Source organism: Parambassis ranga, chromosome 13 (assembly GCF_900634625.1).
Source record: "Parambassis ranga chromosome 13, fParRan2.1, whole genome shotgun sequence".
NCBI lineage: Eukaryota > Metazoa > Chordata > Actinopteri > Ambassidae > Parambassis > Parambassis ranga.
The window spans coordinates 16,952,108-16,967,255 of NC_041033.1; the positions used below are offsets into that span (position 1 = coordinate 16,952,108).

Sequence of the window (15,148 nt, forward strand, 5' to 3'; positions counted from 1 at the left end):
CAGGAGCAGCTTCTCCTACAGCTACAGATACAGTGATGGATTTACAGTATACAACCTTTCCAAGCACCATGATGTTCCCATTTGAACAGAAAGCACCACTGCTGAGTCAAATCACTTACTGCTACCACCCATCAAACTTGTCTATATGATAGGAGTCTGTTATGACTGAACATCAAATGTATAAGGGTAATCGCTGTAAGGTCAAAAAGCCCGGCTCAGCACAACTTATATAGAGCACTCCCATGAGACGTGAGAAATGGGATTTTACCCTTCTTTCTCTTGGATGAGGATTTTTTTGGAGCTTTTAAGTCCTTCTCCTCAAAGGAAGTCTGAATTCTGATTCATCTTTGAGCCAAGAAACACACAAAGCTGGAAGAACTAGGCACATTAAGGTAAGAAGCTAATACATTCATATTTGTAAAGAGTTACCACATCCACATGTATAAGAACACAAAAAGATGAGGTCTGTTTGTCCTGTGACCTGCGCCACCTTCTCTCACTTCCACAGAAGATATGATTGAAACATTACAAAGGCACCCACACAAACAAACTTATATATAAATACAGTGGCCTCACACTCTCTCCACACACACATAGAAGAGAGAGAGGGAGTCCGTACACTTTAAAACCTCCGAGCCAGAGGAGCGATAAGATTAGAGGAAATATGTGGGTGTGAAATAGCTGTGGTGTGGGACTTTCTGGATTCACACAAACTACACCGACTGCAGGCCCTGCTTTTTATTAGAGTTCAAGCTGATGGGAATACACAGACGCTGATGACACCCACACACACACACACATATCCTGCACTGATACAACGTTTACGCACTCACATGTCAAACAATCCCAAATTCTCACAGCCAACCTCCATTGTTTGCAGCCACTCGCACATAGAAAGATGTTTGTGATGCTTTACACTTGATTATATATAATAACTATACATCATATCATGCAAAAGAATCATTTCCTTCAACACAGCATGTACAAAAAGCTACAGAGGCTGAAGCTGGTTTCAGGGCTGTAACCCTGAGGTTGTGACTTCTGCTCTGAGGCAAACAAAGCAAAACCCAGAACCATCAGTGGGTCCATTAACAAACCCAGATGAGGCCTGACAATGCTTTCTTTGTTTCATAATTAATGCAAACGTGATAACCGTGACATTGACTGTAGGGCGGGCCGTACATCAACATCTCTGACACTTGAAAATGAACGCTGCCATTCATCATTACACAGGCCTAATGGAGCCCAAAAGACTGAATTATTAAGCACAACACAAGAGACCTTTGTGCCAGATTAATGGAAGCATACAGTGCAGTATATTTATTACAGTGATATAATACAGTCAGTGTGTTATTGCTTTAATTGTTGGCCATACAGGACACTGAAACTTGGTAAGTTGGTGTTAAAAGGTGTTAAAAGCTCCAAAGAAAACATTCACGTACTTGTGTTTCTAACTGGAAGAAGTTATACATCAGTTAGTTTGATGTGTTCGCTAAAAGCTGGACCAAGATGGACAAAGAACAAAAAAAAAGAGGGGAAGAGAGGTAGAGCGAGAATTATTCAATCAATCCTCCTGACAGAAGAACAGCACTTTGTGGTGAATTTCAGAGAGAGAGGGAAAAAAAGTGGCAGGATGTGGCTGGTTAGAAACAGTCATCAGGAGGAAAAATAATAAGAGAATGAAGATAACAGGAGATTGCATTGTATGTCTTTTATCCTACTCATTCTCTTCACCTCCTCAGGTTTGATTGATGTGTAATGTGGAGGTTGCTTCCTATAGACGCTGCAGAGACTGAAAGCTGTGATCAAAAATAGCAGTTGCTCCCTGCACTTGTCAATAAGAGCCTACTGAGAAGCAGAATTGCTGGGAAAGCCCTCAAAACACTGGACCGAAACAAAAGTGTCTCTGGACTCTCTGAGCCACGATCCCACAGACATGTATTGATTGTTTATTTGGTTAGAATGTTGCCCTGTTTCCCTGATCGAGGAAGATTACTGAAAGAAATACGATGCTGCATAAATTAGGGTGCGTAATGCTATCCTTCTACTGAATTTCACATCATAATGCTCCAGTAATTAGATTTGGTGTGCTGTGCATTAGGCCTTGTTTAGAAAATAAGGAAATACACGAGTGACAAGCAGTAACATGAGGACAAGATGAAGTGAATTTAAAAGGAGTCGCCATAATCTACAATATGTCCCACCTGTCCAGGCATCGCTGCAATTACATTTCCCTTACAATATAATCCTCAGCTGTAGTTTACATAGTTTCTTTCTTTGTAGAACAGAGAAAACATTGATTTGTTATGAAATCCAATAATTGTAGAAAACCTTTCTTGGATGTTATCCAAGAGGGGGGATCTTTAATGTAAATTAACACAGTGGGTGGGGAGACTGTAGTTTAATCTGGAGATTTAGTTTTATGATTATGTTCCCCAATGCTGCGCAGGGTCCTTTGAGGGTGATGCTGAACTGATGTGAATCCAGACACTCGCCTAATGGGGGCAATTACCGTCCACATTGCAAGAACTATTCATTTTTTATGAGAGGGGTAGATCTGTCGGCGCCTCGTATCAGTCAGGGGTGTTCACCAGTACTGGTTATATCTGGGATAATGGATAATAGTACACATTTAGAGTCTGGTTCAGCCTTCTGGGGGCAATGTATCATCAAGTGAGGTCTGGGGACCTGCAAACATCCTTTGGGGTGTTGTTGTTTGGAATTGAGAGGATTTACTAGTAAACAGATTTTTTTGGCATCAGTTGTCCTTTTGCACAAAATATTACAGCTTTTATGTTGTTAATTCTCTGCCAGATTCTTTCACTGATAGATTATTTGCAAGATTAAAGTGCATTTCATATACATCAATGCAGCTTTATTCACTGAGTATTGTTAAGATTGTGATCCTCAGTGCAGGATCATAGTCCTCCCTTCGCCACAGAACAAGGACTAACATGGATTTTAGCTTTCCTGTCTACTGACCTGAATCCTATTTCACATCATGGGACTCTGCGAGGGGTGGGGGGGGGGGGGGGGGGGGGGGGTTGCTATGGTTAATACAAAACAGGTGAGATCAGAAAAGCCAGGACAGAATGACAATGTCACCATATCTGTGCGTTTCACCAAGGACCTGCTGGGAACCTATAATAAAATGTCTCCGCGAAATAATGATGTAAGATTATTCATGCTTCTCATCAATGCTCCCTCCAGACACTGATGCTGCTGCACTCCCATCGCCCGTGCACCAGGAGACAGGTCGTCCTCAACAGGAGGGCACCTGCTGTCCCGCTCCGCGCTGCAGTGGCTGAGACATGACATAATTACCACACAGCTGGAAAGGAGGACAGTCCTGTAACACCTGGGAGGACTTTGACACAACAACGCGGGAGACAGAAAGCGCGGATCAGGGAGACTTTATATTTGGACAGATCCAGAAATGACGCCCTGTCTGCCCGGCGGCGGCAGAACAATGTACATTGGCACCTTTTTGTCGGCATGCCTGATCTCCGCTTGTGAAGCGCTCCAGACCTGCGGCGAGGTCCAGTGCGACGATGGCCATCAGTGCTGTCACCCCATCGCCACCGGGAACGCCAGTGCCAGCTCCATGGTGCGCTGCTGCAAGCTCCCCATCCGCAGATTCTTCGATAATGTAGGCTGGTTGACGCGGAAGCTGTCGGGCATCCTGATCCTGTTGCTGCTCTTTGCCATGGGCTACTTCATCCAGCGGATCATCTGCCCGCGGCCCCGCCGGCACCCTCACCACGACCGCAGCGAGGAGCCATCCCTCTTTCATGGGCACGCATCGGCGTCCCAGGACTCCCTGCTGGACCGGTACCCCGAGTACAACCTCGGGGATTTCGCCTCTCCGAACCTGCCAGCGTATGACGAGGTGAAGTATTTGCCCACGTATGAGGAAAGCATGCAGGAGATGCACAGAGACCGGTCCGATGATAACTTATTGTCGGAAAACGACAGGCAGCAGGGCAGAGGGAGAGCAACAGGACCGAGGTCCGGAGATCAGAGGCGGGATGTCCTGGACGTGTCAGGACAGCGACAGAGCCCAAGGACATCTCGGAACTCTGTTTGATGGAGACTGGGCAAAGCCGCAGACACAATTATCATTCTTATTTTAATAACATCAGGGTAATTAGGCTATCGTGCAGAGATTCAAGTGCAATTATAATCCTGAATGTAAATAATAAAGAAGAAGGCTGAGAAAATGTACGTGTTTTCTAAGATTATAGAGGATTACTCGCCTTTTGTATGCAAATGACCGCTTGGGTTAAATAAAGCAGATTATAAAGTAAGCGAAGGCGGCTGAAGATGACGTGCTTTGTGTGTTGGGAGCAGCTAATTTGGCTCCGGTACAATCGCATTAAGTTTTACTTCACCACCTCAAATATAAGTGGCACCGTGAAACAGTTCTGAAAGCAACATATTCTGCGGACCCGAGAAATCTTCTGTGCATTCTTTATTGAATTTGCATCCAAAAGGAATCATTTTTTCTTTCTCTTTATTATCATTATTATTAATATTTTTAAATAATACTGAATGAGGCAGTGAAGGGATTAATATCTATTTCACTAGTCAGCCAGCACTGGATCCTGTTTATAGCTTATCAGCATGAAAGCAATATTCTACTCTCTCTCTCTCTCTCTTACACACTTCACTGGGAGCTGATAGATGAGCATTTTATCAGTGATCTGAGACACGTTTGGCATGTATACAACAAGAGAAAAGTTTAGATCCTGGGAGCTTTACATGTCTCCAGCCTCTGAATTCAGGAAAAAAACAATGGCAGAGATTAGAGCTGGTTTAAGCTGCCAAGAAACAAAGTTGTATTTTGATGACGGTGTGTCTGACAAGTTAAAGCAGAACTACGTATAGCTCAGACAAATATGAAGGACAAAGGGACATGTAACAGGGAGGGTGGGTGAGACAGGAGGCCGTCCCTTTGTTCTGACAGGCCGGGAGTTTCTTTAAATCTACTACTCTACTCTGCCAATTAATAAGGCAAGAAACACTGTTACTTCACCTTGGCTTTAATTGATTGTCTAGCCAATAACAACACCTCCCTTCTCCTCTCTCCTAGGAGAGAAGACACATTTCATGCAGGATTTCCATTAAGACTTCGACAAATATTCACTTTTGGGAGATAAAATGAGAGTTGTATTAAAGTGGTTAATAATAATGCAGGATTTATATGCCTTCAATGATACAAATGCAAAGCAGATCCTCTCCATGAAGCTCCGGGGTGGTTACCTGCCATCACAGAGACCAATACATACTCATTAAGACAGCATAATGCCAGCAAGTACATTTAAACAGCCTCATCCATCACAATAAGTAAGATTTGTGACAAACGCAAAGCTACTGTAATATAGTACAGCTATCTGTCAAACTAGCCTTTGCAATTAGAGACCTGGAGCGCCCTTTATGCTCCCGACACTAAAAGTCTGAGTCTGATTGTGGTGGCTTCTGTAATCCAATACCACCAGACCATGATGGCTAGAGCCAGAAGTGATCACTGATGGCTTTCTTTTCCACAGGGAAATTTGTGGGTGGGTGGAGTTTGCACTTAAAAGCATTAAATTCATGCCTAAAACCCACTGATGGCTTGATGAGGTGAATGAAGTATGTGACCCCAAGTCATGTATGAGTGCTACTAAAACTATAAGAGGTGTAAATGTTGCCTTTCACTCTCTCTTTCTAAGTCATTGTTGTCCACTATGCACCAGCTGTAACAGTAAAATTCTGCTGTCAGGCCACAATACAAGGTAAATACAAGGTTGTCTTTCCCTTAAATGCAAATAATATCAAACATCTAGTGAGACATCGGAATATAGATGAACACAAATATGGATTTTGAATCTGTTATTCTATTGCTCACTGGACCAAAGGTCGAATCAATGACCATTATCCTCCTCATAGGTTCATAACATGCAGCAGAAGCTACACCACCATATTGGCACCTCAGTTTTACACCATGGTTTAGGAGTGGGGTGTGCTTTTGAGGCTGCGAGAATCTCAAGAAGCAGAATGGGAGGCCGAGCCTATAGCTATTGGACACCTCATGTCACCTCCTATGGGACCAACTTCTAAACTGGGTTTGTGAGGCAGACACCACTTCCACTAGTAAGATTCAACTTAAAACCTTCCTGTTCAACAAAGCCTACAGTTAGTCTAAGCCACAGTGTGCTAGGGGCCTCACTTATAGTATGGCTAAAGCCAGTTAGAACAGGCTCAATTAACCCTTTTAATTAACCCAATTAGCCATTGTCTTAGCTGCTACAGGCTGCTGTGGGACCCCGACATCTTCAACTGAGCAGAGCAGCATGACCTGCACCCGTCCAGTGTTACCATATGACCTCTTCATCTTTAGAATACTGGTGCACTTATAAATCAATAGTTTCCAGCTTGCCTAATGACAAAGGTAATCTGTAATTTGCAATGGATGCGATCATTTGTTTTTCTCCATTTTCACCACCTCTATCCTACCTATATGGCCATTAGAAGGAGGGTCCCCCCCTATGAGATGGGCCCCTGAGCAATACTAACTTGAAATTTTCTGTATAATCACTTCACACATCAAGGATATACAATATAGATTTACATTTGATCATAGTAGGCATTATAGAATTGGGTTTTAGTTGTCATTTTCAATGTGTGTGGAAACACGTGTATAATGCACAGAAACCAGACTGCACTCTGATTAGTATTTTCATAGATTGTTTGGTTTGTATGTAAAGAAAATTAGCTCCAAAAAAGACATAGACCTAGGACAGGAGCAGCTAAAATTAGAGGGTATGCAAAAAAAGCAACAGCAAGTGAGAATGAGCCCATTGAGAAATTCTCCTACACCTACTGTTTCCTTTGATGTGTCAGCATCTGTGGAAGGTCACTTTCTACCACATCTCTGCACATGATCGTGATTTAGTCTAGAAGCTGTTTCTGGAGAGCCCTGAGGCAGATCTTCTCTCTCTCCTGGGCCACTAGAGGATAAGAACAGGCTGAAATGGTTCGCTGATGCACTGGCCCTCTGCCAGCCAGGGGGTGGAGCTCCACGATAAGCAGTCTGTTTCACACTGGAGGAAAGACAAGAATAATTCAAGGAGCTCACTATAGAAGCAGTATATGGGACTGTAAGGCACACAAGCACCCAGGATTACCTTTTAGACAAACAGGGATGGCCCGGGCTGAAAAAACATCATGTTAAAAGGTGCACATTGTTAAAAAACTGACAAAAAAAGTCTTCACAATTACATACTGTATTTCAATCTGTTTTATTAATCGTTATTTTTAGCGTTTCCAGACGGCAAAGGTTTAACTGTAAAATATATACTGTAATTTAATATTATACAAAAAAGGCTAAAGTGAATGTGACCAGTATAAAAAGACAGCGCTGAACTTTGAACTTGACACAAAAGAAACAATCACTATGAAAGACAGGTCACATTTGTTGTGTGTCAGTGTGTCACAAGCGTGTCAAGGAGTCACATCCTTTACAGCCCTCCTAATCTTCACATCACCAGATGTTCCCTTTTGTTTTTATGTGAAGTTAATGATGGACACTGTTCCTCAGGTAAGGTTATGAATTAAGAATACCTTTATTAGTCCTACAATGGGAAAAATTGCGTTACACTGAGGTCCTCACGGCGTTAATTTTAAAAATCTTTTAGCTGGTCTGGCATCTTAAAGATTTTGAAAATTAACGCCGTGAGGCCACACTGCTCCTTACAGAGACATTAGCAGCTTTCTCTCTCTCTTTGGCCAATTCCATCTCTATCTTTGCCTGGATTTTTTCCCAGTCCACCTCAATCTGGAAGAGAGACAAAGATAAAATGAAATGAGATTAGATTAAATGAACGATTTTGCTTTGATCAGCACAGGATTGATAACAAGTGCTGGGCAACATCTCATTAGTTGGAACTGGGTGTTCTACCGGCCAGCTAAAAATGTGCTCAGAGTGATTAACACACATAGTTCATACAGCAAAGAGACAGGCTGCTGTAACTTACCCCTTCACGGTACTGGAGGAATCTCTTACTGGACTCGTTCCTGCCAAATTTCTGTAGGAATTTCTCCCGGTGGGCTAGTACAGTGTCCACATGGGTCTTGTGTTTGACTGCTAGCTCCAGAGCCCTGGACACAATATGACAAGATGCCCCCAGACACGTTGTGTGAATACAAACTTCAACTAATCTTTCTCCCACCTAATTCTGGGGTCTTATCTGGCACAGAAAAGCATCCTCCAGAGTTATCTAAAGTGGTTCTCTGCTTTCACTTTTGTGCACATGTGTGAGGTGAGAAGTAAATTATACTCAGTTTAGGGTACTTGTAAACAGACAGCGCAGTCTGAGAAAACAAACATTTCCAGTTGTGCAGTCTTTCGGGGATATAAATTTGAACTTATTAACCTGATAGCACACTCCACTTCCTCTGACACCAGATGAATAAAAGGAGCTGAGCATTCGTCACTTTCATTAAGATTAAGATTAAGATTAAGAAAACCTTTTCATAATGGTGATAATGTCATTGCTACTGTGAACCATTGTCTGGAGGCCTTACAAATAAGACCAAAAAAAATTCAGTTTTCTAATTTAACAGAATTGTACCTTTCCCAGTTGAGAAGGTCAATGTTGATTTGAATGGCCTGGTAGATGAGACCAGCCTTTAACAGAGTGGCCTCAGCCTCCTGCACTTGCCCACTAAACATCAGCATGTGGGCCAAAGACGACTCTTTAGATGGCTGCTCCTTTATAAAGTTGATGTACTGCACCCTTGGTAACTGAAAGAACAGAAAGGGAAAGATTATTGTCACTGTTATTAAAATTTCAACTGTGTGTGTACTTCAGTAATCTTAAAAATGTGTTTTGCTCCCACCTCTCCAATGGCAGCATAGGCCATCTCCGCTGTGTTCAGCTCACCGTTTGCCATTGCCATACCAGCGAGACATGCCCACAAAGACTGGTCCTGAGGATATTGGGTGCAGAGAAAATACATTATTTTCCCCAAACATTTGCATATAACTGTATTATATTCACCAAACTTGTATCATATGTGTGTCTTACTCGCATCATGCTCTAAGTCAGCAAGAAACCATAAAACGTAAACAAATGTGTCACTGCTTTACTTTATGAAGCTCCATCAATTAAAACTCTTTTAACCACAGTGGAGCAAACTGCATTTCAGAGTCACCCCCCCCCCCCCCCCCCACCCCCACCCCCCAAATAAGTGTCTTGGAAATTACAAATAACAATGACAGGCCCTGCCTGAGGTCATTAACTTTACACAACCACATGATAATGAAAGAACATTTCAGGCAATATCTTATTTTAGTTTAATAATTTACTGTATGTGTTGTTCATGTGTAGGTGAGAACTTACTAACAACAACAACAACAGTGATTCTGGGAAAAGCCACACTGCCACCAAACTCTTACCAGAAGTAGAAGGGGGAGGGAGGTCAAGGAAAAAGCTCTTAAAACCAGCGCCTCTCTATCCCTTTTGTTCCACCCTCCTCTTACTACTACGTCGTCCATTTCTCCGGGCTTGTGGTTATTGCGTCACTGCCCAAGCAATGTCTCACACTGTTTTCAGTGCGTGAGAGCTATCGGAGTGTCTACACATGTATATAGCTGTGTGTATTTATGAGTGAGGTCGAGGGGCGGGGGGTGATCCGGTAAATGCTGTCACCAGGCTAATTGAAGGCTAATTAAAACCTGCTGCTCTGGTCCCATAAACCTGTCTATTACCTCCTCATTTAAGGTTTTGACCTGCCCTCTTTCATATAAAACATCCATGCATACGTGTGTCATACACCAAAGGGAGCTGGACTTTGCAAGAAGACTAAAGCCTCTTTCACACTATCATGTGGTTTACTGTGTGGATACAAGCACACATGGTTTTAGCCATGCATTTAAAAAACACTCAGATATAAATCACTAAGACCAGGTGTAATCAGTTTGTACACTTAAATAAAGATATGCTTGCATCTTACTTTGGCGAAGCGGCAGAGGCGCAGTGCATCTTCCCAGCGTGCAGAGGTGCTGTATTCGTGTAGGAGGGCAGGGTAGGGAAGTACACTACTGTACACCAGGGAACCATCTCCTTGCCGTAACGTCACCTTAGCGCCAACGAAGTTAAGAATGTGGGGTGCACGGCTGAACTCACTTTACAAACACACACATAGAGATCAAAGTTAGAACAAATACATGTGCCCACATCCACAGTTTGTCACAAAAAAGTCAGCAGTGATCCTGCCTGTTTATAAGTACCTATAGCAGGCATGAACAAGCATGAGCATACATGTGAGGAAAAGAGACTGACTGTGAAGGTAATGTGATAATGTTAAAGTAAAAACACTGATGTAATATGCTAACATGTATAGGCTGATGGATAGTGCTTTTACCAGTTTGCATATGTACACGTGTTTGCCAGAATTTCTTATACTGGGAGTAGTTTGTGGCAGCCCACCACATACAGTTTTGTTGAGGAGATGAAATTACATACTGACAGTGCTAGTGTCGTTATTTGCTTTGTTCTTGATTCAGCCTTCCTTCCATCACAGATATCGTAAAAATCTTAACATCCAGAAAAGCAGCGCATCTGTTTATCTATTAGCTCTTGCTACTTGAGCACCCAAACAGTGACACAAACCAGAGAGAGAGAGAGAGAGAGAGAGATTGATGCAACATTAAGTGCAAACAGTATGCACAAATAAAAACCAAACTGAATAAGGAAACAGACACGCAAAAACATGGTTTAGGAACGCCTGTATGGACAGTGCAGGCACCCTGCCTTAGCACCTCCCCTGCTGGCTGAAGTGGAGGACTTTCGGGCAGGAAGTGTTGCCTGTGTCTGACAGCTACTGGCAAAACGAACTGCCTGAAGGACCATGTGTTGTACCTTGGGGAATGAGCTAGAAGGTGCAAAAAAAGCTGCCTGTATCTTTTTACTTAGCTCCTGTTTTACATCTTTTCCTGCTACTTCAAAGAAGAAAATCATGAAAGCACTGAAGCTTGCCTTTTGCTACGAGCAACTTTGGCCAGATTTAAGTTTTAATTAAACCTGCTGCTTTCATGATAATAACTCATTCATCATTCTGGTGAAGTGTATCAGCTGTTACATGCTAAAATGCCACTGTACAGTATATGTGAATGTAAATCACTGCTGTAACATGTTATACATGTGTCATTTGATTTTCTTAAATTAGTTCAGTGACATATTTATGACAGACAGATGCCTATCACCAACCATCTGTTTTTCCTTTTGCCTCTCAACTTCAGAATAATTATTAATATTTAGTAAGGATTGTTCCCTTTTTTGTTCACGTATGATGAAAAGAGAGGCCAGACAACAGGTGATGGTAATGTTTAATGTGGTAGTTAATAACTAGTCCTGTGGAAAGCCTAGTACCAAAGAGTCTGTGAGTTTTTAACTAGCACGTATGACTGCTGAGGAAGCTTAATGAAGTGCAACTAAGAACTCACATCACAGATGAATACAATGAATGAGACAAGTGTAACTGTAAACATGTTGCAAATAGTGGAGACAACAGATATACTAGAAAAATGATGAATGTTTTGAAGCCTGGAACTCTCCCTGGCACCATATTAACCAAGAAACATATACCCAAACTGTTACAAAGCCTACCTGCTGTCCTTTATGTACAGTGTTTTCGGTAGTAGGTCTTTATCAATGAAGACAGCACTTGGGTAGTACCACACTGTGAACTGGTTGTCTTGGATTCCACACAGAATGTTAGCAGCATCATTCCATGCCATACTGTGAACCATGCTACCTTCAGGACAAAAAAAACACACACACACACATATAACAATCCCTTTCATCAATTGTTAGTTACACTTGTGTATAAAAACAAAGAGAGTCGCTACACATGCCAAGAGAGTTCCCTCCTCCTCTCTCTTACCAATTTTGCAGATCTTGGGTTCTCGCCCACGATTACGCACAGAGGTCAGGTAAAGGTCACGGTTCTTGTCTATCAAGGCAATTTTCCTTTCAGTGGATGGGCCACATTGATCCAGAGCAATCTCCACCACTTCCAGCTAGATATAAAAGCACACGTACAAACACAAGCACAAAGGTATGAGGACTTTAGGAGTAAATGATGGAAGGGGGACAAAAGATTAGGAAAAGAAAGGAAGGGGGAGCACAGTTTGCACCGTGACCCAAAAGCCTTTCTGCCAAATGTGTATAAGAGACAGAGAGAGAGAGAGAGAGAGACACAGGCTGGGTATATGCTTGTGTCTGTGTGTGTATCAACCTGTGTGTGTTTTTGGCCAGAGCTAGCTGGCTTTGGTGCAGTATCTTGGAGCTGTGGAGTACTGGCAGACAAAGCCATGCTGACAAACAGTAACTACTGCTACCTCTACTTCTTTTCCTTCTATTCTAATTCTTTCCTTCTTTTTGTCTCGTTCCCTCTAAAGCCAAAGCCCTTCCCCCATTCTTTTCTGGTCCTTATGCTCTCCTATTTCTGAGTAAGTGCTGTTATATTTTCTATTAAAGACACTTATTCTAAAAAAAATACATTATAGATAAAAACTGGCCTTATTTACAATGAAAGGAAAAAAAAACCCCACTGCCTTTAACTAACGTCTACTATGCAGACTCACTATTTACAAGTCACATGACCTGAACAACATATGTCTAAAGCAACCTATAATACATCAAGCTGTTGTTATGCTACGCCCAAAAAAAGTATGTTATTATTGTTGGCCATGTGCCAGCATGCAAACATGATTTTCACTGAAATGACAGGCTTAATTTGATGGTACCTCAGAGGTTATAGGAGCAATTTAGAAGGGGCTAGTGGTATTCCTGGCCACTGCAGATCATGAAACATCTCTTGTTGCATACATGCAAAGTGCAACACTTTGATTATGCAGAGTATCTGAAGGCAATAACCTTCGTGGTATTTCTGTGTGTTGGATTGGAAAGTGTATTGGGGTTCATGAGTCCCTACAGACAGAAATATTGTATTGCACATTTAAACAACCATTCACCATTCTCAAAGTGATACACTCCATCTTCTACTGTAATATAAAGTTAAAATACAAAACGTCATTATTTTTAAAGCATGTTTAAATCCAAAGTGGCATTAGATTACCTACCTTGTGAGTCAGGGACTTCCCGTCACCAAGGGCTTTTCCGGTCAAGGCATCAAAGAGAAGGATGACTGCTCAGGGGAAATACCACATAGTTAAAGTACAGTTTTACTAAAGACGATGATTGTTGTGGCAGAGGTCCCCTCACCTTTTTCATCACTCTTGTCTCGAATAGCAATGGTGTCGTTACTAAGTGAGACACCCTGGGCATTTAGGATGTCAGCTCTCATACCAGGAAACTTGGGGGAAGAGATCAGTCGACCTTCATATGAGAAAATATATAACCCTGCTCCATCTACTAGAAGAAAATGCCTGTTGGGGGGACAAGGTACACACTGGATTAGAATGTGTATAGAGTCAGTATAATGTGTTTATATAATTTTATATGTGGGTGAGTGGGGTAGCGTGGTAGGTATGAAGGGAAAAACGAGTAACAGTTAATGATCTGATGAGAGCCGATCATTTTAACATTTATTACATATCAACACCACATTAACTTACTCGGTGAGACTTATCAAATTCAGTTGCGATTACAAAATGTCCAGTAATCTATTTAGCTCTATGTTAAGTGTTAGGGACACTGCACTGGAGTATTGCACAAGAGCTACTCCATATTAATCTAATTTCCCCCAGTGGTTTCACTCTCAGCCTTATTGTATGACAGGCCTGGCTAAGTTAGAGCACAGCCAGTTATTGTGTATGTGTGTGTGTGTGTGTGTTTGCTTGGTTGGCTGCTGTTTGATGGGTGGCCAGTGCAGAGTAATGAAGCATTAGAGAAGCTGATAAATGATCCAACAGCCTGTTCTCTCTCTTGTAGTGCTTCTCCTGGAACAGAAAGACTCACTTCTCTGCTTGCAGGATGAGGCTGACTGTTCCCTCCTTTAGGTCAAAGATGAGAGGTGTATTCCAGTTTCTTGAGCTGACGAAATAAACAGCACAAAGCAAAATTTGTGAAGACACATGTATTTAATAACCAAGTACTATGTTTAGGAGGACGTGTTCTCAATTATGTCAGGTGACGAAGTAATAAAGCCATCTGATAAAGTTTGGCCTACTGTAAATTAGCAATCTAGATGAGTCAAATTTGGTTGGCTTTTCCACCACGTGGACCATCTTTTTATCTTTTTCAGTTTGTAATTTCAGTAAATATGATATATTAGCATGTAATGAACAAAAACCTGAAATGTAGATTAGCCCTAATAGGGGATGAGAGGATCAGAGCAAGAGAAAAGTGTACTACTCACTTGTAGACATAGCACTGGAGGGAGGTGGCGACTACTAAGTGACCGTATGCCAGAGAGGATTTGATGACTCGATCTCTGAACTCTAATACGTCCACTGCATCATTCAGCACATTCCTCACCTGTGAAAAAAGAAGGAAGAGGAAAAAATCTTAGTTAAATGAAAAACACAAGAGTAGACTTGACATAAACTTTAGAGTACGGTGCAAACAATTAACATTTGAACAAGCAAACAGGCTGAACAAGCTAAAAGAGGGCTGAACACAGTCACATACACATTGGAGTGTATTTATTCTTAATATACACAGGAAACAGTGTACAGTATGTCCAAGTACACGTAGGTCAACTGTGGTCAGAGAAAGCCTTTTTTACTGTTTCAAGTGTGTGCATGCAGCGGTTGGTAGTCATTTTTTCACCTGCATAGATAAATACTTCCCTCGAGCTCTCTCTCTGAATGAATGAAAGGGCCTTTTCCAGCACCAGGTGAAAGGTGGGGTTATTTTTACAGCTTTACAAATCTTCCTCCTCTGCTCCCTCCAGCAAGCCAAATTTACATGCAACACAACCAGGAATAAAAAACATTTGACCGCAAGGTGGTAAATTTAGCTGGCTGATTCACAAACCACTGGCAGATGTGCAGTTTTAAAACGGACTGTGAGGAGGAGAGGGGGAGGAGGGAGACAGAAAAGCGCCTGCAAGGCTGAAATAAATGGCTGATGACCCAACTTTGTTTGGTTTACACAAACTGCACTTGGTAGAGATGTCTATGGCAAATAAGCGC

The 15,148-nt window shown here is 42.1% G+C and overlaps 2 protein-coding genes across 3 annotated transcripts in view; one reads left to right on the plus strand and one right to left on the minus strand.

Moving 5' to 3' along the window:
• The first annotated feature begins 3,243 nt into the window (after positions 1-3,243).
• c15h3orf80 (chromosome 15 C3orf80 homolog) lies at positions 3,244-4,220 on the plus strand. Its single transcript, XM_028420331.1, has one exon. The coding sequence runs from the start codon at positions 3,437-3,439 to the stop codon at positions 4,085-4,087; it is 651 nt and encodes a 216-aa protein (XP_028276132.1). The 5' UTR covers positions 3,244-3,436; the 3' UTR covers positions 4,088-4,220.
• Positions 4,221-7,583: 3,363 nt separating this feature from the next.
• Positions 7,584-15,148, minus strand: part of ift80 (intraflagellar transport 80 homolog (Chlamydomonas)) — a 28,396-nt gene continuing 20,831 nt past the window's right edge. For both annotated transcript variants that reach the window (XM_028419563.1, XM_028419564.1), the window contains exons 10-20: positions 14,371-14,489; positions 13,971-14,045; positions 13,275-13,438; positions 13,133-13,197; positions 11,932-12,067; positions 11,655-11,802; positions 10,000-10,171; positions 8,884-8,973; positions 8,616-8,788; positions 8,019-8,142; positions 7,584-7,819 (exon numbers count right to left, since the gene is read on the minus strand). In XM_028419563.1, the coding sequence (XP_028275364.1) occupies positions 7,709-7,819; positions 8,019-8,142; positions 8,616-8,788; positions 8,884-8,973; positions 10,000-10,171; positions 11,655-11,802; positions 11,932-12,067; positions 13,133-13,197; positions 13,275-13,438; positions 13,971-14,045; positions 14,371-14,489 (1,377 nt within the window). In that variant the 3' untranslated portion in view covers positions 7,584-7,708. The remainder of the gene's footprint in view (positions 7,820-8,018; positions 8,143-8,615; positions 8,789-8,883; positions 8,974-9,999; positions 10,172-11,654; positions 11,803-11,931; positions 12,068-13,132; positions 13,198-13,274; positions 13,439-13,970; positions 14,046-14,370; positions 14,490-15,148) is intronic.

Excerpts from the sequence above, each read along its gene's own strand:
- c15h3orf80 (XM_028420331.1), top strand. The coding sequence starts at position 3,437 with ATGACGCCCTGTCTGCCCGGCGGCGGCAGAACAATGTACATTGGCACC.